The sequence below is a fragment of the Syngnathus leptorhynchus genome, chromosome 7, assembly GCF_054491065.1.
Source record: "Syngnathus leptorhynchus isolate UIUO chromosome 7, UIUO_Slep, whole genome shotgun sequence".
NCBI classification, from domain to species: domain Eukaryota; kingdom Metazoa; phylum Chordata; class Actinopteri; order Syngnathiformes; family Syngnathidae; genus Syngnathus; species Syngnathus leptorhynchus.
In genome coordinates this window covers 13773217-13789699 of record NC_141201.1, presented here as the reverse complement: position 1 = coordinate 13789699, position 16483 = coordinate 13773217, and the positions used below count along the sequence as shown (strand labels likewise).

At 39.5% G+C, this 16483-nt stretch overlaps 1 protein-coding gene across 2 annotated transcripts in view; it reads left to right on the top strand.

The window, feature by feature from the left end:
* The first annotated feature begins 15663 nt into the window (after window positions 1–15663).
* LOC147054834 (ribonuclease inhibitor-like) overlaps window positions 15664–16483 on the top strand; it is a 256301-nt gene continuing 255481 nt past the window's right edge. Inside the window, exon 1 of one of the 2 annotated variants that reach the window (XM_085916241.1) lies at window positions 15664–16004. In XM_085916241.1, the coding sequence (XP_085772367.1) occupies window positions 15856–16004 (149 nt within the window). In that variant the 5' untranslated portion in view covers window positions 15664–15855. The remainder of the gene's footprint in view (window positions 16005–16483) is intronic. The other variant, XR_015066662.1, reaches the window with a different exon arrangement.

Sequence of the window (16483 nt, the reverse complement as noted above, 5' to 3'; positions counted from 1 at the left end):
TCACTCCATTCCACTTTTCACTCATTCCAACTATTCCCGAGATGAGCGCTTCCATTTTTGGTATTCCGAAAATTCTCCGATTCCGCAAAATTCCCAAATTCCCGACAAATTTTTCCCCATTCATTCTCAATGGCACATTCAACGTTTCACATTCACGTCATTCCAGTTTCAAATTCACGTCATTCAGCACATTCACATCACATTGGGAAAGATTCTCAACATTCCCCAAATTCCCACTTCCCCAAAATTCCGCCAAATTCCCCAAAAATTCCCCAAAATTCCGTTTTTCACCTCTAAATTCCACGTTTTTCAACCCATTCAACCCATTCCAGTTTTCAACTCTTCATATTCTTCCACGCAATTCCCCAAATTCCCACTTCCCAAAAATTCTGCATTTTCAAATTTGAAATTCCACCAAATTCCACCAAATTCCCCCAAATTCCGTTTTTCACCTCTAGTTTCCACATTATTCAACCGATTCAACCCATTCCAGCTTTCAACTCTTCATATTCTTCCACGCTATTCCCCAAATTCCCACTTCCCAAAAATTCCGCGTTTTCAAATTTGAAATTCCACCAAATTCCACCAAATTCCACCAAATTCCCCAAAATTCCGTTTTTCACCTCAAAATTCTACGTTTCTCGAGAAATTCAACTCATTCCAAAATCATTCCACAGTATTCCCCAAAAAAAAAATTCAGCTTTTCGCCTTCACACGCAATTTCTCCAGAAATTGCAAATTCTAGTTATTATTATTATTATTCTATTTTATTCTCCGCGATTTCTGTCCTTCTACTTCTTCCACACAATTCAACCCATTCACTCCATTCCACTTTTCACTCATTCCAACTATTCCCGAGATGAGCGCTTCCATTTTTGGTATTCCGAAAATTCTCCGATTCCGCAAAATTCCCAAATTCCCGACAAATTTTTCCCCATTCATTCTCAATGGCACATTCAACGTTTCACATTCACGTCATTCCAGTTTCAAATTCACGTCATTCAGCACATTCACATCACATTGGGAAAGATTCTCAACATTCCCCAAATTCCCACTTCCCCAAAATTCCGCCAAATTCCCAAAAAATTCCCCAAAATTCCGTTTTTCACCTCTAAATTCCACGTTTTTCAACCCATTCAACCCATTCCAGTTTTCAACTCTTCATATTCTTCCACGCAATTCCCCAAATTCCCACTTCCCAAAAATTCTGCATTTTCAAATTTGAAATTCCACCAAATTCCACCAAATTCCCCAAAATTCCGTTTTTCACCTCTAGTTTCCACATTATTCAACCGATTCAACCCATTCCAGCTTTCAACTCTTCATATTCTTCCACGCTATTCCCCAAATTCCCACTTCCCAAAAATTCCGCGTTTTCAAATTTGAAATTCCACCAAATTCCACCAAATTCCACCAAATTCCCCAAAATTCCGTTTTTCACCTCAAAATTCTACGTTTCTCGAGAAATTCAACTCATTCCAAAATCATTCCACAGTATTCCCCCCAAAAAAAATTCAGCTTTTCGCCTTCACACGCAATTTCTCCAGAAATTGCAAATTCTAGTTATTATTCTTCTTCTTCTTCTATTTTATTCTCCGCGATTTTTGTCCTTCTACTTCTTCCACACAATTCAACCCATTCACTCCATTCCACTTTTCACTCATTCCAACTATTCCCGAGATGAGCGCTTCCATTTTTGGTATTCCGAAAATTCTCCGATTCCGCAAAATTCCCAAATTCCCGACAAATTTTTCCCCATTCATTCTCAATGGCACATTCAACGTTTCACATTCACGTCATTCCAGTTTCAAATTCACGTCATTCAGCACATTCACATCACATTGGGAAAGATTCTCAACATTCCCCAAATTCCCACTTCCCCAAAATTCCGCCAAATTCCCAAAAAATTCCCCAAAATTCCGTTTTTCACCTCTAAATTCCACGTTTTTCAACCCATTCAACCCATTCCAGTTTTCAACTCTTCATATTCTTCCACGCAATTCCCCAAATTCCCACTTCCCAAAAATTCTGCATTTTCAAATTTGAAATTCCACCAAATTCCACCAAATTCCCCAAAATTCCGTTTTTCACCTCTAGTTTCCACATTATTCAACCGATTCAACCCATTCCAGCTTTCAACTCTTCATATTCTTCCACGCTATTCCCCAAATTCCCACTTCCCAAAAATTCCGCGTTTTCAAATTTGAAATTCCACCAAATTCCACCAAATTCCACCAAATTCCCCAAAATTCCGTTTTTCACCTCAAAATTCTACGTTTCTCGAGAAATTCAACTCATTCCAAAATCATTCCACAGTATTCCCCAAAAAAAAAATTCAGCTTTTCGCCTTCACACGCAATTTCTCCAGAAATTGCAAATTCTAGTTATTATTATTATTTTACTTATTCTGCCTACTTTTTCGGCCTTTAACTACTTTCACATACTTCAACCGATTCACTCCGTTCCACTTTTCACTTATTCCAAATATTCATGACATGGGTGGTCACATTTCAAACATTCAAAAAATTTTCCGTTTTCACAAAATTCACAAATTTCCGGCAATTTTTCCCCATTCATTCTTAATGGCAGATTCAACATTTCACATTTACGTTGTTCCAGTTTGAAATTCACATCATTCAACCCATTCAAATCACATTGGGGACATTCCCAAACTTGGCAAATTCAAAATTTTCACATATTCACGTTTCAAAATTTCACAAAATTTCACAAAATTCCACAAAATTCCACAAAATTTCCTTTTTCACTTCTAATTTCAACATACTTCAACCGATTCAACTCGTTCCAACTTTCAACTGTTCATCTTTTCCCTACCTATTCCACACCTTCCCATTCAGCAAAAATTTCACATTTTTCAAATTTGAAATTCAACCAAATTCTGCAAAATTTCCTTTTTCCACTCTAATTTCCACATTTTTCAACCGATTCAACCCATTCCACTTTTCAACTCTTCATATTCTTCCTACCTATTCCCCAAATTCCCACTTAACAAAAATTCCACATTTTTCAAATTTGAAATTCAACCAAAATTTCCTTTTTCCACTCTAATTTCAACATTCTTCAACCGATTCAACCCATTCCAATTGTATTCACTATGTTCAACTTATGCATTTTCGCTAACTTTTTCAATTTTTGTCCGATTCAACCCGTTTCAACATTTATCTCCGAGAGTGACAACTAGACAGCCGTATATTTCGTTTCGTTCCAAATTTCAAAACTTTTTGGCGCAATTTTTTTTAAAAATTCCCATTCATTCTCAATGGGGATTTATAATTTGCTCTAACTTCTACATTTTTCAACCGATTCAACCCATTCCAACTTTCAACTCTTCATATTCTTCCTCCCTATTCCCCAAATTCACACTTACCATAAATTCCACTTTTTCAAATTTGAAATTCAACCAAATTTTCCAAAATTTCCCTTTTCCACTCTAATTTCTACATTTTTCAACCGATTCAACTCGTTTCAACTTTCAACTCTTCATATTCTTCCTCCCTATTCCCCAAATTCCCACTTACCATAAATTCCACATTTTCAAATTTGAAATTCAACCAAATTTTCCGAAATTTCCTTTTTCCGCTCTAATTTCGACATTTTTCAACCGATTCGACTCGTTTCAACATCATTCTTCGGCATTCCCCGAGTATTTCTTCAACTTCTTCACCTTCACACGCAATTTCCTCAGGAATTGCAAATTCTAGTTATTATTATTTTACTTATTCTGCCTGTTTTTTCGGCGCTTCACTACTTCCACATACTTCAACCAATTCACTCCGTTCCACTTTTCACTTATTCCAAATATTCATGACATGGGTGCTCACATTTTAAACATTCAAAAAATTTTCCGTTTTCACAAAATTCACAAATTTCCGGCAATTTTTCCCCATTCATTCTTAATGGCAGATTCAACATTTCACATTTACGTTGTTCCAGTTTGAAATTCACATCATTCAACCCATTCAAATCACATTGGGGACATTCCCAAACTTGGCAAATTCAAAATTTTCACATATTCACGTTTCAAAATTTCACAAAATTTCACAAAATTCCACAAAATTCCACAAAATTTCCTTTTTCACTTCTAATTTCAACATACTTCAACCGATTCAACTCGTTCCAACTTTCAACTGTTCATCTTTTCCCTACCTATTCCACACCTTCCCATTCAGCAAAAATTTCACATTTTTCAAATTTGAAATTCAACCAAATTCTGCAAAATTCTCGTTTTTCACCTCTAGTTTCCACATTTTTCAACCGATTCAACCCATTCCACTTTTCAACTCTTCATATTCTTCCTACCTATTCCCCAAATTCCCACTTAACAAAAATTCCACATTTTTCAAATTTGAAATTCAACCAAAATTTCCTTTTTCCACTCTAATTTCAACATTCTTCAACCGATTCAACCCATTCCAATTGTATTCACTATGTTCAACTTATGCATTTTCGCTAACTTTTTCAATTTTTGTCCGATTCAACCCGTTTCAACATTTATCTCCGAGAGTGACAACTAGACAGCCGTATATTTCGTTTCGTTCCTAATTTCAAAACTTTTTGGCGCAATTTTTTTTAAAAATTCCCATTCATTCTCAATGGGGATTTATAATTTGCTCTAACTTCTACATTTTTCAACCGATTCAACCCATTCCAACTTTCAACTCTTCATATTCTTCCTGCCTATTCCCCAAATTCAAACTTACCATAAATTCCACATTTTGAAATTTGAAATTCAACCAAATTTTCCAAAATTTCCCTTTTCCACTCTAATTTCTACATTTTTCAACCGATTCAACTCGTTTCAACTTTCAACTCTTCATATTCTTCCTCCCTATTCCCCAAATTCACACTTACCATAAATTCCACATTTTCAAATTTGAAATTCAACCAAATTTTCCGAAATTTCCTTTTTCCGCTCTAATTTCGACATTTTTCAACCGATTCGACTCGTTTCAACATCATTCTTCGGCATTCCCCGAGTATTTATTCAACTTCTTCACCTTCACACGCAATTTCCTCAGGAATTGCAAATTCTAGTTGTGCTTGATTTTTACTTAAACTTATTTCTCCCACTTTTTCGGCGTGTAACTCGTTCCACATACTTCAACCGATTCACCCCGTTCCAACTCTCACGCGTTACAAAATTTACACGACGCTTGCGTCTATTTTTGTCGTTCAAAAAATGTACAGTTTTTGCAAAATTTGTAAATTTACGAAGAAATTTCCCCCATTCAAAAATGTTGATTCATTGTATGTTTATTGTAACATGTTACTTTGAAAATGATATAAATGTTATATACCGTACCTATGTTGAACAGAGGCTGTAATGTACCAAAGTCAAATTCCTTGTTTGGCACGCTCAAACATGGCGAATAAAAACTTTTGAATCTTGAATCTTGAACTTGTTGCTTATTGTTTTGACCTAGAATAACCCATGAACGTTTATTGTCAAGTGTTTGTGCATGGGTTTTATGTCCACACTCTTTTTTTTCCTTATCAGCTCTTCATTTTAGCCGCTCCTCAGTCCAATAAACTACGGTACAATTTTAGCCTCGCCTCATTCCTATAAATTACAATATGACAGAAAGAAAAACAATCACAGAATTGTTAGAGAAATTAAAAAAGTCACAGACATGCAACATACAACGCAACCTGCTGGGGCCTTATTTTCGTTCTGAGTGCATGTCGAGCACAAAGCTCAGTCTAGGTCCAAGACCCCGCAATAGGGAAAGGTAACATGGGTGCTATTAAAATATTTTTGAGATGGTAGTAATTAAAATCTGCTCAATTATTTGATTTTTATGATGATTCGTTATGAATGAAATCTGGTGACGTCCACCACATACATCTGCGGATCACCGAATTTCTCTGCTTGTGCCTCAATTAAATACACCAAAATTGCGTTAGACAATTTTCATTGCAAAATATCCCTCCCTTTACCCAGTCCAAAATTTAGTCTTTTATTCGCGACCAAATTTGCAGATGCGTGGGGACTACAGCAGAAACGCTCATTGCCAAAATCCCTGAAATAATGTCCAAAAGGCATATCAATATGAACGGAAGAATGGCTATTCTTTAAGAAAAAAAGTCTGTCTTGCGTCGTGGCTGAAATAACATCATCCAGAATATACCGTAATTTTCAGACTATAAATCGCGGTTTTTGTCATAGTTTGGGTGGGGGGGGAGGCGACTTATACTCAGGAGCAACTTATATGTGATTTTTTTTACAAATATTCAAAATTCAAAAATCCGCGATGTAGTGAAACCGCGATAAACGAACCGCGATGTAGCAGGGGCTTACTGTGATTTGAACTGCAAGTGACGTCACCCATGCCGCGCGGTGGTTATTTACATAAAGGACAAAGGATTCGATCACGGTATGACGAATATGACAAAGGGCCCCACATACTACCGGCATCATTAGCGGCTTTGTTTGTCAGTGACAAGGAGGACGAAGAGTTTGAAGGATTTAATGATTTGGAGTGACACAGAAGGTTTGAAAAGTTATTATGGCTTTTACGCACGCCCGGTCCTTCTTGACGGGAGCGCTCTTTCACCTCCGTGGATGGAAGTCGGGGGCCGGTGCTCGGCCGGGTGGCTAACGGGGACGATGGATGGGGCTCGGACATGGCTTTTACGCACGCCCGGTCTTATTCTATGGAGCTCTATTCCACCTCCGTGGCTGGAAGTTCAGTAGTTGTTGGCTCGTTGAACTCTTGTTTTGTTAAATAAAAAGCCGTTTACCAAACCCACGTCTTTCCTGGTACTTTGTTAACGCTACAATATAGCGTTGTTGACATAAAAGAGAGGAATTTGGTCGATGGATTTAATGATTTGGAGTGACACAGATGGTTTGATAATATTGTTGTTATATAAACCCACGTCTTTCCTGGTACTTTGTTAACGCTCCAATACAGTTATATACTAGATCTGTGCGGCGTTGACATAAAGGAGGAGGAATTTAATCGATGGATTTAATGATTTGGAGTGACACAGATGGTTTGATAATATTGTTGATATATAAACCCACGTCTTTCCTGGTACTTTAACGCTACAATATAGTTATATACTAGATCTCTGCAGCGCACGCGCGGCGTTGTTTACATAAAGAACGAGGAATTTGATTGATGGATTTAATGATTTGGATTGACACAGATGGTTTGATAATACTGTTGTAATATGATAGTTATTTGAAATATACTTTATATATCGTTATATGGGTCTGTGGAATAATTAGAAATGCAACATACAACGTCAGCATATGCGGCGCATACGCAACATTGTTTACATAAAGCACGATCGATGAATTTAAGGAATTGGAGTGACACAGATGGTATGATAAACGTGTTATTTATGTAATACTTATTGAATAAGTCTGAATGTTACGTCAGGCCCGTTCTCAGCTCCTCGTTTGTGTAAATGTCACGTTAGCATACCGTATCGTTTACCCTGTTGTTGCTGGTTCATGTCTGTTTTTGGTGTTGGATTTTGACAAATTAATTTGCCCCAAAAGTGTGATTTATATTCCGGTGCGACTTATATATGTTTTTTTTTCACTTTATTTATTACGGCTGGTGCGATTTATACTCCGGAGCGAATTATAGTCCGAAAATTACGGTAATTCACATTGTACTGAACTTCCAGGTACACATTCACACAGCACACTTTCGGTATAGCTTGTTGCTTTCTCTACTTTTACACAAAGCGTCCATCCATCCTCTAGGGGTAAACTCAGAAAACAACATAAAACACAGGCATCAGCACTAAGCGCATTCCTCTGGAAATTATTCATCCATCCATCCATCTATCCATCCATCCATCCATCCATCCATCCATCCATCCATCCATCCATCCATCCATCTATTTCCTATACCGCTTGTCAGTAGGCCAAGCCAATCACAGGGCACACAGAGAAACAACCATTCACACTCGCACTCACATAGGGACAATTTGAAGTAGGCGGGGGACACCCTGAACCGGTTGCCAGCCAATCGCAGGGTACACAGAGACAACAACCATTCACACTCACACATAGGGACAATTTGGAGTGCTCAATCGGCCTGACAAGCAAGTTTTTGGGATGTGGGATGAAACCGGAATGCCCGGAGAAAACCCAGAGAACATGCAAGCCCCATGCAGGGAGGGGCCGGAGGTGGAATCAAACCCACACCCTCCTAGCTGTGAGCCGATTGAGCTAACCAGTGCGTCACTAAGCCGCCTCTGGAAATTATATCCATCTTAAAGGAACATAAGAGTTTGATCTTAAAGTAGTTCATCAGACATCCTGTGTATGAGAGTATGAAATTGTAAAGTGCTGAGTGTGTGACGGTGGGAGCAAAACAAGATATGTGGTGCAAGGAAGTCTAAGAATGGAATGTTCCAGAACAAAAGATAACCCAGGAGCAGCAAGGAGGACAAGATAACCACAGGGCCAGCTGGTAGATAACAACTGGTGACCCTGGAAGGAAAACTACAACCAGGAGGAGCGAGCAAGTCAAGTCAAGTCAAGTCAAGTTTATTTGTATAGCCCTAAATCACAAGCAGTCTCAAAGGGCTTCACATAGACAATCAATTGACAATAATTCTCAAAGCATCCCCTGATCTTAGGCTCCCAAAAGGGCAAGGAAAAACTCAAAAAACCCCTACAAGGGGAAAAATGAGAAACCTTGAGAAGGGACCACAGATGGAAGGATCCCCCTTTCAGGATCACCAGGCTGCAATGGATGCAAAGAGGGCACATAAAATACATCATATGGAAACCAAAAAGTGGATGCCCAGGCCAAAGCCAAGAGCTGTCGGAGGTGCCTTCGATTGTCCTGGCAGTGTCCTCCAGGAGGGTATTCCACTGCAGTTCCCTCATGGTGAATTGGTCCACGAGAATCTAGATAGCCATCGTCAGCATGGGTGTCACCTAACCACCTCCCCAGCCGGGGAGGGGTGGGGGAGTGGGGTCGGGGAGAGGTTAAAGGCCACATCATAGAAATACGTCTTTAAACGTGTCTTAAATGTTTCTACTGAGGTAGCAGTTCTAATATCCATTGGCAGGGCATTCCAGAGCTCTGGAGCCCGAATGGAAAATGCTCTAGCCCCTGCAGACATTGCAAGTGATTCTGCAGGAGAAGAAAGACCAATGAGAGCAAGCTAAAGTTAACTGCAGTTTACACATAGCCAATAGAATAATGACAGAATGCCTTTGTTGATGTGCCATTTGCATATTGTGTAGTATAACTCATGGCTGGGCAACTCGGATGTAGAGTACTTCTGCTGGTGGCAACAGAGGCGTACAGAGGTGTGTTGAGAGGGACCTGAGACCCAGGTGATGTCAGATTTGTGTGTTAGGAATAAATCCACTCGTGTGTGAAAATGCCGGCTTCCTGATACCTTTCTATTGCAGAACGAGCGCGCATATTGTTGGATGAGTGGCAGTTGGGTAAGGTCACAAATTGGAGTCAGATTAGTAACTTGAGTTTATGTTAAATCCCCACCTTCAAGCAAACAACCTGACACTACAGATAACATGTAACAAATTAAGATGCACTGTCTCAAATTACCATATTTTCAGGACTATAAGCCGCTACTTTGTGCACAAGCTTCGGACCCTTTGGCCTGTAGTCCGGTGCCGCGTATCAATGGATTTTTCGTAATTTTTGTGATCTCTAATACACTCATACACTTGTTTGTAAAAGGTTGTGGACCGCTGTTGTGTGACATCGCTTTGCTTGGCGGAGGGACTAGACACAGGGTCACTGGGGAGAACAGTGATGTGCTGATCGCATGTCCGTCCGCTAGGCAAATAGTGCCACACAATCGACATGAACAAGAGACAGAATGAAATCAAAATGGACATTACTGGAGAAAGGAAGCTACACAAACGCTAATTATGAGGGACAAAAGAAATGCATATGATGCCGCTTTACGTTAAAGGCAGTCGTTTTGGCTCTTAACAAAATGGAAATGGAGCATTTACTGCAGAGGTTTCCTCCGGCCACTAGAGGTCACTGGGCTATTCTTGATGACATCTTGTTGCGGCACCCTTTTCAATACTTTTCCGGGTCATGTCTCCTCCAGAGCTTTATGTGTCGCTCGTATCACATTGCCAACATTACCCCTGTAATTGGTCCCATTTTATTTGTTATTGTGTGTTGCTCGTGTTCCCGGCACATTAAGTTTATTATGGTTGTTACTGAGCATGCTTGTAGAACTCCTCCATCTCTGTCAATAAACGTTATGTTAATAAAAGGTATGTGTCCCCAAAGAACCATCTCTTTCTTGACAATCCTCTTTGTGTATATTGTCTTACAAATTATAATTAAACATCAAACACCTGAGGCTTATAGTCCAGTGCGGCTTATATGTATGTATATGAACAAAACAAGATTTCTCCCTAATTTTAGCTGGTGTGGTTTACAGTCCCAAAAATACGCTAAGTACACATTGATGTCAACTCTAAATCGTTGTACGTTAATAAACAAAGTCCTTAAGTTGAACCAGTGGACATCTCTCCCGTGATGAACGTCTCTTTTCTGGTTCATGAGGTAAGTCTGCGTCACTCTGTGTGGGGTGGGTAGAGGTTACGCTGCAACTTCTTCTGGGTTGTTGTGCTCTGGTGCTGAAACATCAACATCAGGGGCCTTGTCTGAAAATTATGTAAAGCTGTTCTTTCTTTCAGTCTTCATCCATGACTATTTGTTGATAAGCGTGACCAATTTGGAGAACTCTTTTCCACTGGCAAGTGCTGCAAATAGGTCATCTACTTGAAGTATTGGATATTGCTCTAAGGAGGACACTTTCTTAAGGTCAGTTCCTTATGCCATGAGAGATTAAAAGCCTTTATTGTCATTCTGTGGTGAGATACAATAAAATTGGGGGATTTCTTATCTTATCGCTCAAGGCATAAGGAACTGACCTAGAATGAAAGAAATATGGCTTGGCATTTTCCTTCCAAGCCAAGTGGATGAGGAAATTGACAGATTATTAAAGGAGGAAATCTGTCACAGATGGAATGGAGCAGGGCGACCAAGTGCAGCTTGGACCAGGTTTTACTGGAGAACACAAACTAACAGACTGGGCAAACTGACATAACTTAACAAATAGGTCATCTACTTGAAGTATTGGATATTGCTCTAAGGAGGACACTTTCTTAAGGTCAGTTCCTTATGCCATGAGAGATTAAAAGCCTTTATTGTCATTCTGTGGTGAGATACAATAAAATTGGGGGATTTCTTATCTTATCGCTCAAGGCATAAGGAACTGACCTAGAATGAAAGAAATATGGCTTGGCATTTTCCTTCCAAGCCAAGTGGATGAGGAAATTGACAGATTATTAAAGGAGGAAATCTGTCACAGATGGAATGGAGCAGGGCGACCAAGTGCAGCTTGGACCAGGTTTTACTGGAGAACACAAACTAACAGACTGGGCAAACTGACATAACTTAACAAAACGATAACATGACTGACTGACTAACCAAAACAGTTGAAAACGACAGGAACCATAAAGACATGAAGACAACAACATTATGACATCAGGAGCCAAAAAAACATTAAAACAACAATGATCCGACGGGGCGTGAGGGGCAGACAGGACCTATATACACGACAGGTAACAAGAGGCAGGTGAGAATAATCTAGCTAATCATGGGCACACAGGAGGGCAGGGGGGAGCACACAGACAGAAACCATGACAAATGGCTGGGGACGAGACGTGACAGAAATCATCACACCTGTAAATATATGTTGAATGGGTTGGTCCGGTAGTACCCATCCTGAAACCAGTGGGAACCGTCAGGTTATGTGGAGATTACAAGCTAACTGTGAACACTGTGTCTTGATTAGAACAATATCCAATCCCTCGAGTACCTGAATTTCCCCTCGGGGCGCAATAAAATACTGTATTGGCTCGAATATAAGACGACCCTGATTAGAAGGTGACCCCCTCTTTTTCAAGACTCAAGTTTGAAAAAGACTTTTTGAACACCAAATTTAATTTTTATACAGAAAATATTTACAGTACATCCGAAACAAATGATTATAACAATATATTCGAGAAAAAAAAGCATGTTATTTTGTCTTATTCAAATCATGCAAAAACTCAATCACATCTTAATATCTGAACATTTAAATATGTAAAATAAAGTGCAATCACATTTGTAAATGAATGCCTCTGGTTTTTTAAATGTAAATAAACCAATCTACTGTGACAAAACAACAAAATTGCAATAACTGCATTAACAATCTAAGTAAAGTCTAACTGTAACTATAGTCTTGAAACAAATCTGAATAAGGAAAAACATTGCAATAAAATAATGCAAACTGCTACCACTATTTTTATTTTTATTCTTCGTGACGGGTTTGCCTCAGCCTGGGGAGTTAAGTTCAGCATTCACTTTGAAGATATCTGGCGCCATCTAGCATTGTGAATGGGTATAATGTCTAGACCCTGAATGTAAGATGAACCTTACTTTTCAGTCTTATTTCAATACAAAAAACACCGTCTTATATTGGGGCCAATAATAAATCCATTCTATTTTAAAAATGTTAGAATTATTTTCCATTTCTATCTATCTATCTATCTATCTATCTATCTATCTATCTATCTATCTATCTATCTATCTATCTATCTATCTATCTATCTATCTATCTATCTATCTATCTATCTATCTATCTATCTATCTATCTATCTGTCTGTCCGTCCGTCCGTCCGTCCGTCCGTCCGTCCGTCCGTCCGTCCGTCCGTCCGTCCGTCCGTCCGTCCGTCCGTCCGTCCGTCCGTCCGTCCATCCATCCATCCATACATCCATCTATACATCCATCTATACATCCATCTATCTATCTGTGATTTTCACAGGCGGCTTGGTGGCGCACTGGCGAATGGCTGTTCGTCTCTGTGTGCCCTGCAATTGGCTGGCAACCATTTCAGACTGTCCCCCACCTAACGCCCGATGACGGCTGGGATAGGCTCCAGCACGCTCGTGACCCCCGTGGGGACAAGCAGTACAGATGATGGATGGATGGATGGATGGATGGATGGATGGATGGATGGATGGATGGATGGATGGATGGATGGATGGATGAGAGAGATAACAGAACAGATGTTTTGCCTAGAACAGGGGTGTCCAAACGTTTTGCAAAGCACGCCAGATTTGGTTAGATGAAAATGTATAGTGGCCGACCATTGGCACCAACATTCCTCAACCTATTATCATTGTAAATGAACTTGTATATATATATGTAACTTTGCTGTCTGCAGATAGGTTAATATTGCAAATGAGAATCTGTTGTCGATTGCACGCCCAGAAAAGTAAAAAATTATAATAATAAAGTTAAAAAGTCCCAACGATCATCGTAACACACATCTGGGTGTGGTGAAATTTGTCCTCTGCATTTAACCCATCCCCATGTGATTTTGATCCATCCCCTGGGGGAGAGGGGAGCAGTGAGCAGCAGCGATGCTGCGCTCGGGAATCATTTGGTGATCTAACCCCCCAATTCCAACCCTTAATGCTGAGTGCCAAGCAGGGAGGCAATGGGTTCCATTTTTTTATAGTCTTTGGTATGACCCGGCTGGGGTTTGAACCCACAACCTTCCAGTCTCAGGGCGGACACTCTACTACTAGGCCACTGAGCTAAATTAAATACAAATGAACAATTTCCTGAAAATTGAATGATTTTTTTTATTAGATCTATTAAGTTTGTTTTATTATTATTATTGTTGTATTAATAAGAAGGGTGATATTGGTGTTTGTTAGTGATGTGAATTTCAGTTTTTTTGGTGAATTGAATCTTTAGAATCAGTTCACTCAAAAGATTCGTTCAAACAAATCGTTCAACAATTTGATTGATTAAAATCAAGGAATAAAACACCAGACAACTTATTACATAAATGTTTAATAACAATAAACGTACATTTCAAACCAGCAATCTAATGTGAAACTGCAGTCGCTATAGTGGTTAAGAATATTTAGGCATATATATGCATACTCGTTATCTAAAACTTACTATAAGTAAATCGTAAATCTACATTCTGGTTTACATAGTTCACGCTTGGAGACGCAACTCGTTCATTGACTGATCCGTTGATGCACAGAAAGGCAGTTCACCCATTGACTCGTTCGCGAACGGGAAAGTCAGGATTCGTTCCCTCACTGATCCGTTCTCGCAATGAACCGGAAATCCAAATCACTCACTGATTCGTTTACTCACTGATTCGTTCGTTGGTGAATGGGAAATGCAATCCATGACTCGTTCGTGAACGGGAAGTTACGTCATTTTTTTCTTCGTTTTGTTTTACAGCGAGGTGGCACCAGCTTCAATGCGCACCACTGACATCTACTGGCTGAAGTCATATGAACTGAAAAAAGAACAAATCACTTTCGGAAGTGATTGTTCACTCTCGTTCACTGAAAGAATTCGTTCTTTTGAACGAATCGTTCACTCAGGAGCCAACACTAGAGCCAACACTAACACGCGCGAGCACACTGTAAAGCTGTGGGCAAGAGCTGTTTTCTGCTTGACTTACACAACACACAAAATATATTTAATATTAAACAAGACACTTTTACATCAAATTACTCTCAATTTCCAGTTAGTTATAGCCCATCCAAAACACTTAGGGGCAAAAAGTTTGGTCACAAGGGAGCAGACAATCAACTAGTCAATATAGCGTAATTTTCGGACTATTAGTCTATCCGGAGTATAAATCGCATCACCCATAAAATGCACAATAACGTGAAAAAAATATATATAAGTCGCTCCGGAGAATAAGTCGCACTTTTGGGGCAAATTTATTTGTCAAAATCCAACACCAAAAACAGACACGAACCAGCAACAACAGGCTAAACGATACGGTATGCTAACGTGACATACACAAACGAGAGGCTGAGAACGGGCCTAACGTAACATTCAGAGTTATTCAAATGATTATTACATAAATAACACGTTTATCAAACCATCTGTGTCACTCCAAATCATAAAATACATCGATCATCGATCGTGTAAACAATGCCGCGTACGCGCGCCGTCGGACTCGTGATTTGCATGTCTAATTATTCCACAGACCCATATAACGATATATAAAGTATATTTCAAATAACTATCATATAGCAACAATATTACCAAACCATCTGTCACTCCAAATCATAAAATCCATAGATCATCGATCGTGTAAACAATGCCGCGTACGCACGCCGTCGGACTCGTGATTTGCATGTCTAATTATTCCACAGACCCATGTAACGATATATAAAGTATATTTCAAATAACTATCATAAGGCAACAATATTATCTGTGTCACTCCAAATCATTAAATCCATCGATCGAATTCCTTGTCTTTTGTCAACAAAGTGCGCCCTGACGTCAGCCTCGTCGTTATTCCACAGATCTAGCATATAACTATATTGTAGCATTGACAAAGTACAAGCAAAGACGTGGGTTTGGTAAACGGCTCTTTATTTTACAAAACAAGAGTTCAACGAGCCAACAACTACTGAACTGTAACGCTAAAAACATAAACAAGTTGCTACACGAAATAAAACATAAATAGCATAACTTAGCATAACTAAATAGCATAACTATAACATAAATAATAACTTTTTCAAACCGTCTGTGTCTTCTGTCTAATTATTAAATCCTTCAAACTCCTTCATCCTCCGTGTCACTGACAAACAACTCCGCTACTGATGCTGGTAGTACGTGCGGCCCTTCGTCATCTGCGTCGCTGACGTCAGACTCCTCGTCAGTTTCAGTTGGATTTATTCCAGCTTTTCTGAATCCTGACAGAATGGTTTTGAGTGTAACCGAAGCCCATGCTTTATCAATCCATCTAATGACGTCCAGGAATGTTGCATGTCGCATTCTCCCGGTTGCCGTGAAGCTGTGCTCTCCGTCCATCATCCACTGCTCCCACAGGTTACGCAGAACTGCTTTAAAGCTCCTATTCACAAAGACGTCGAGTGGCTGGAGTATTTTAGTGCAGCCTCCAGGGATGATGCCAGGTATGGAGTTGAGTTTTTTTTTATTTATTTATTTTTATCTCTGGCGTGATGTGCGCTCACATGCTGTGAGCAGAGCTTGCTTGCATCATAAATTGCATTGCTGCCCCTACTGTTTTTTTGTTTTTTTTTACATCGCCACACTAAATTATCTTCACCAGACCTGTGCTTTTTAAAAACTCAAAAAAACAGCGCTTTCCCCTCCCAGTTGTTGCGTCACGGCCAATGGTGAACTCCAAGCTGTCCGGATCCTGAATTCGCTCCCCCCTCCACCCTCTGCTGCATGACGTCCTGTTCTATTGCGCTATGATCTGGCTGTCTGCTATTAGCACGCTTGCTCCATTTTGCTGCTCTTATTTGTCTATTTATTTATTGTTTATTTATTTGGGTTATTTGCTTATTACTTATTCGTTGCTCTTGTCTGTTCGTTTTTACTCTTTGTGCTATTTGATTGTGAGTGTTGTGTACTGTGTCTAGTCACC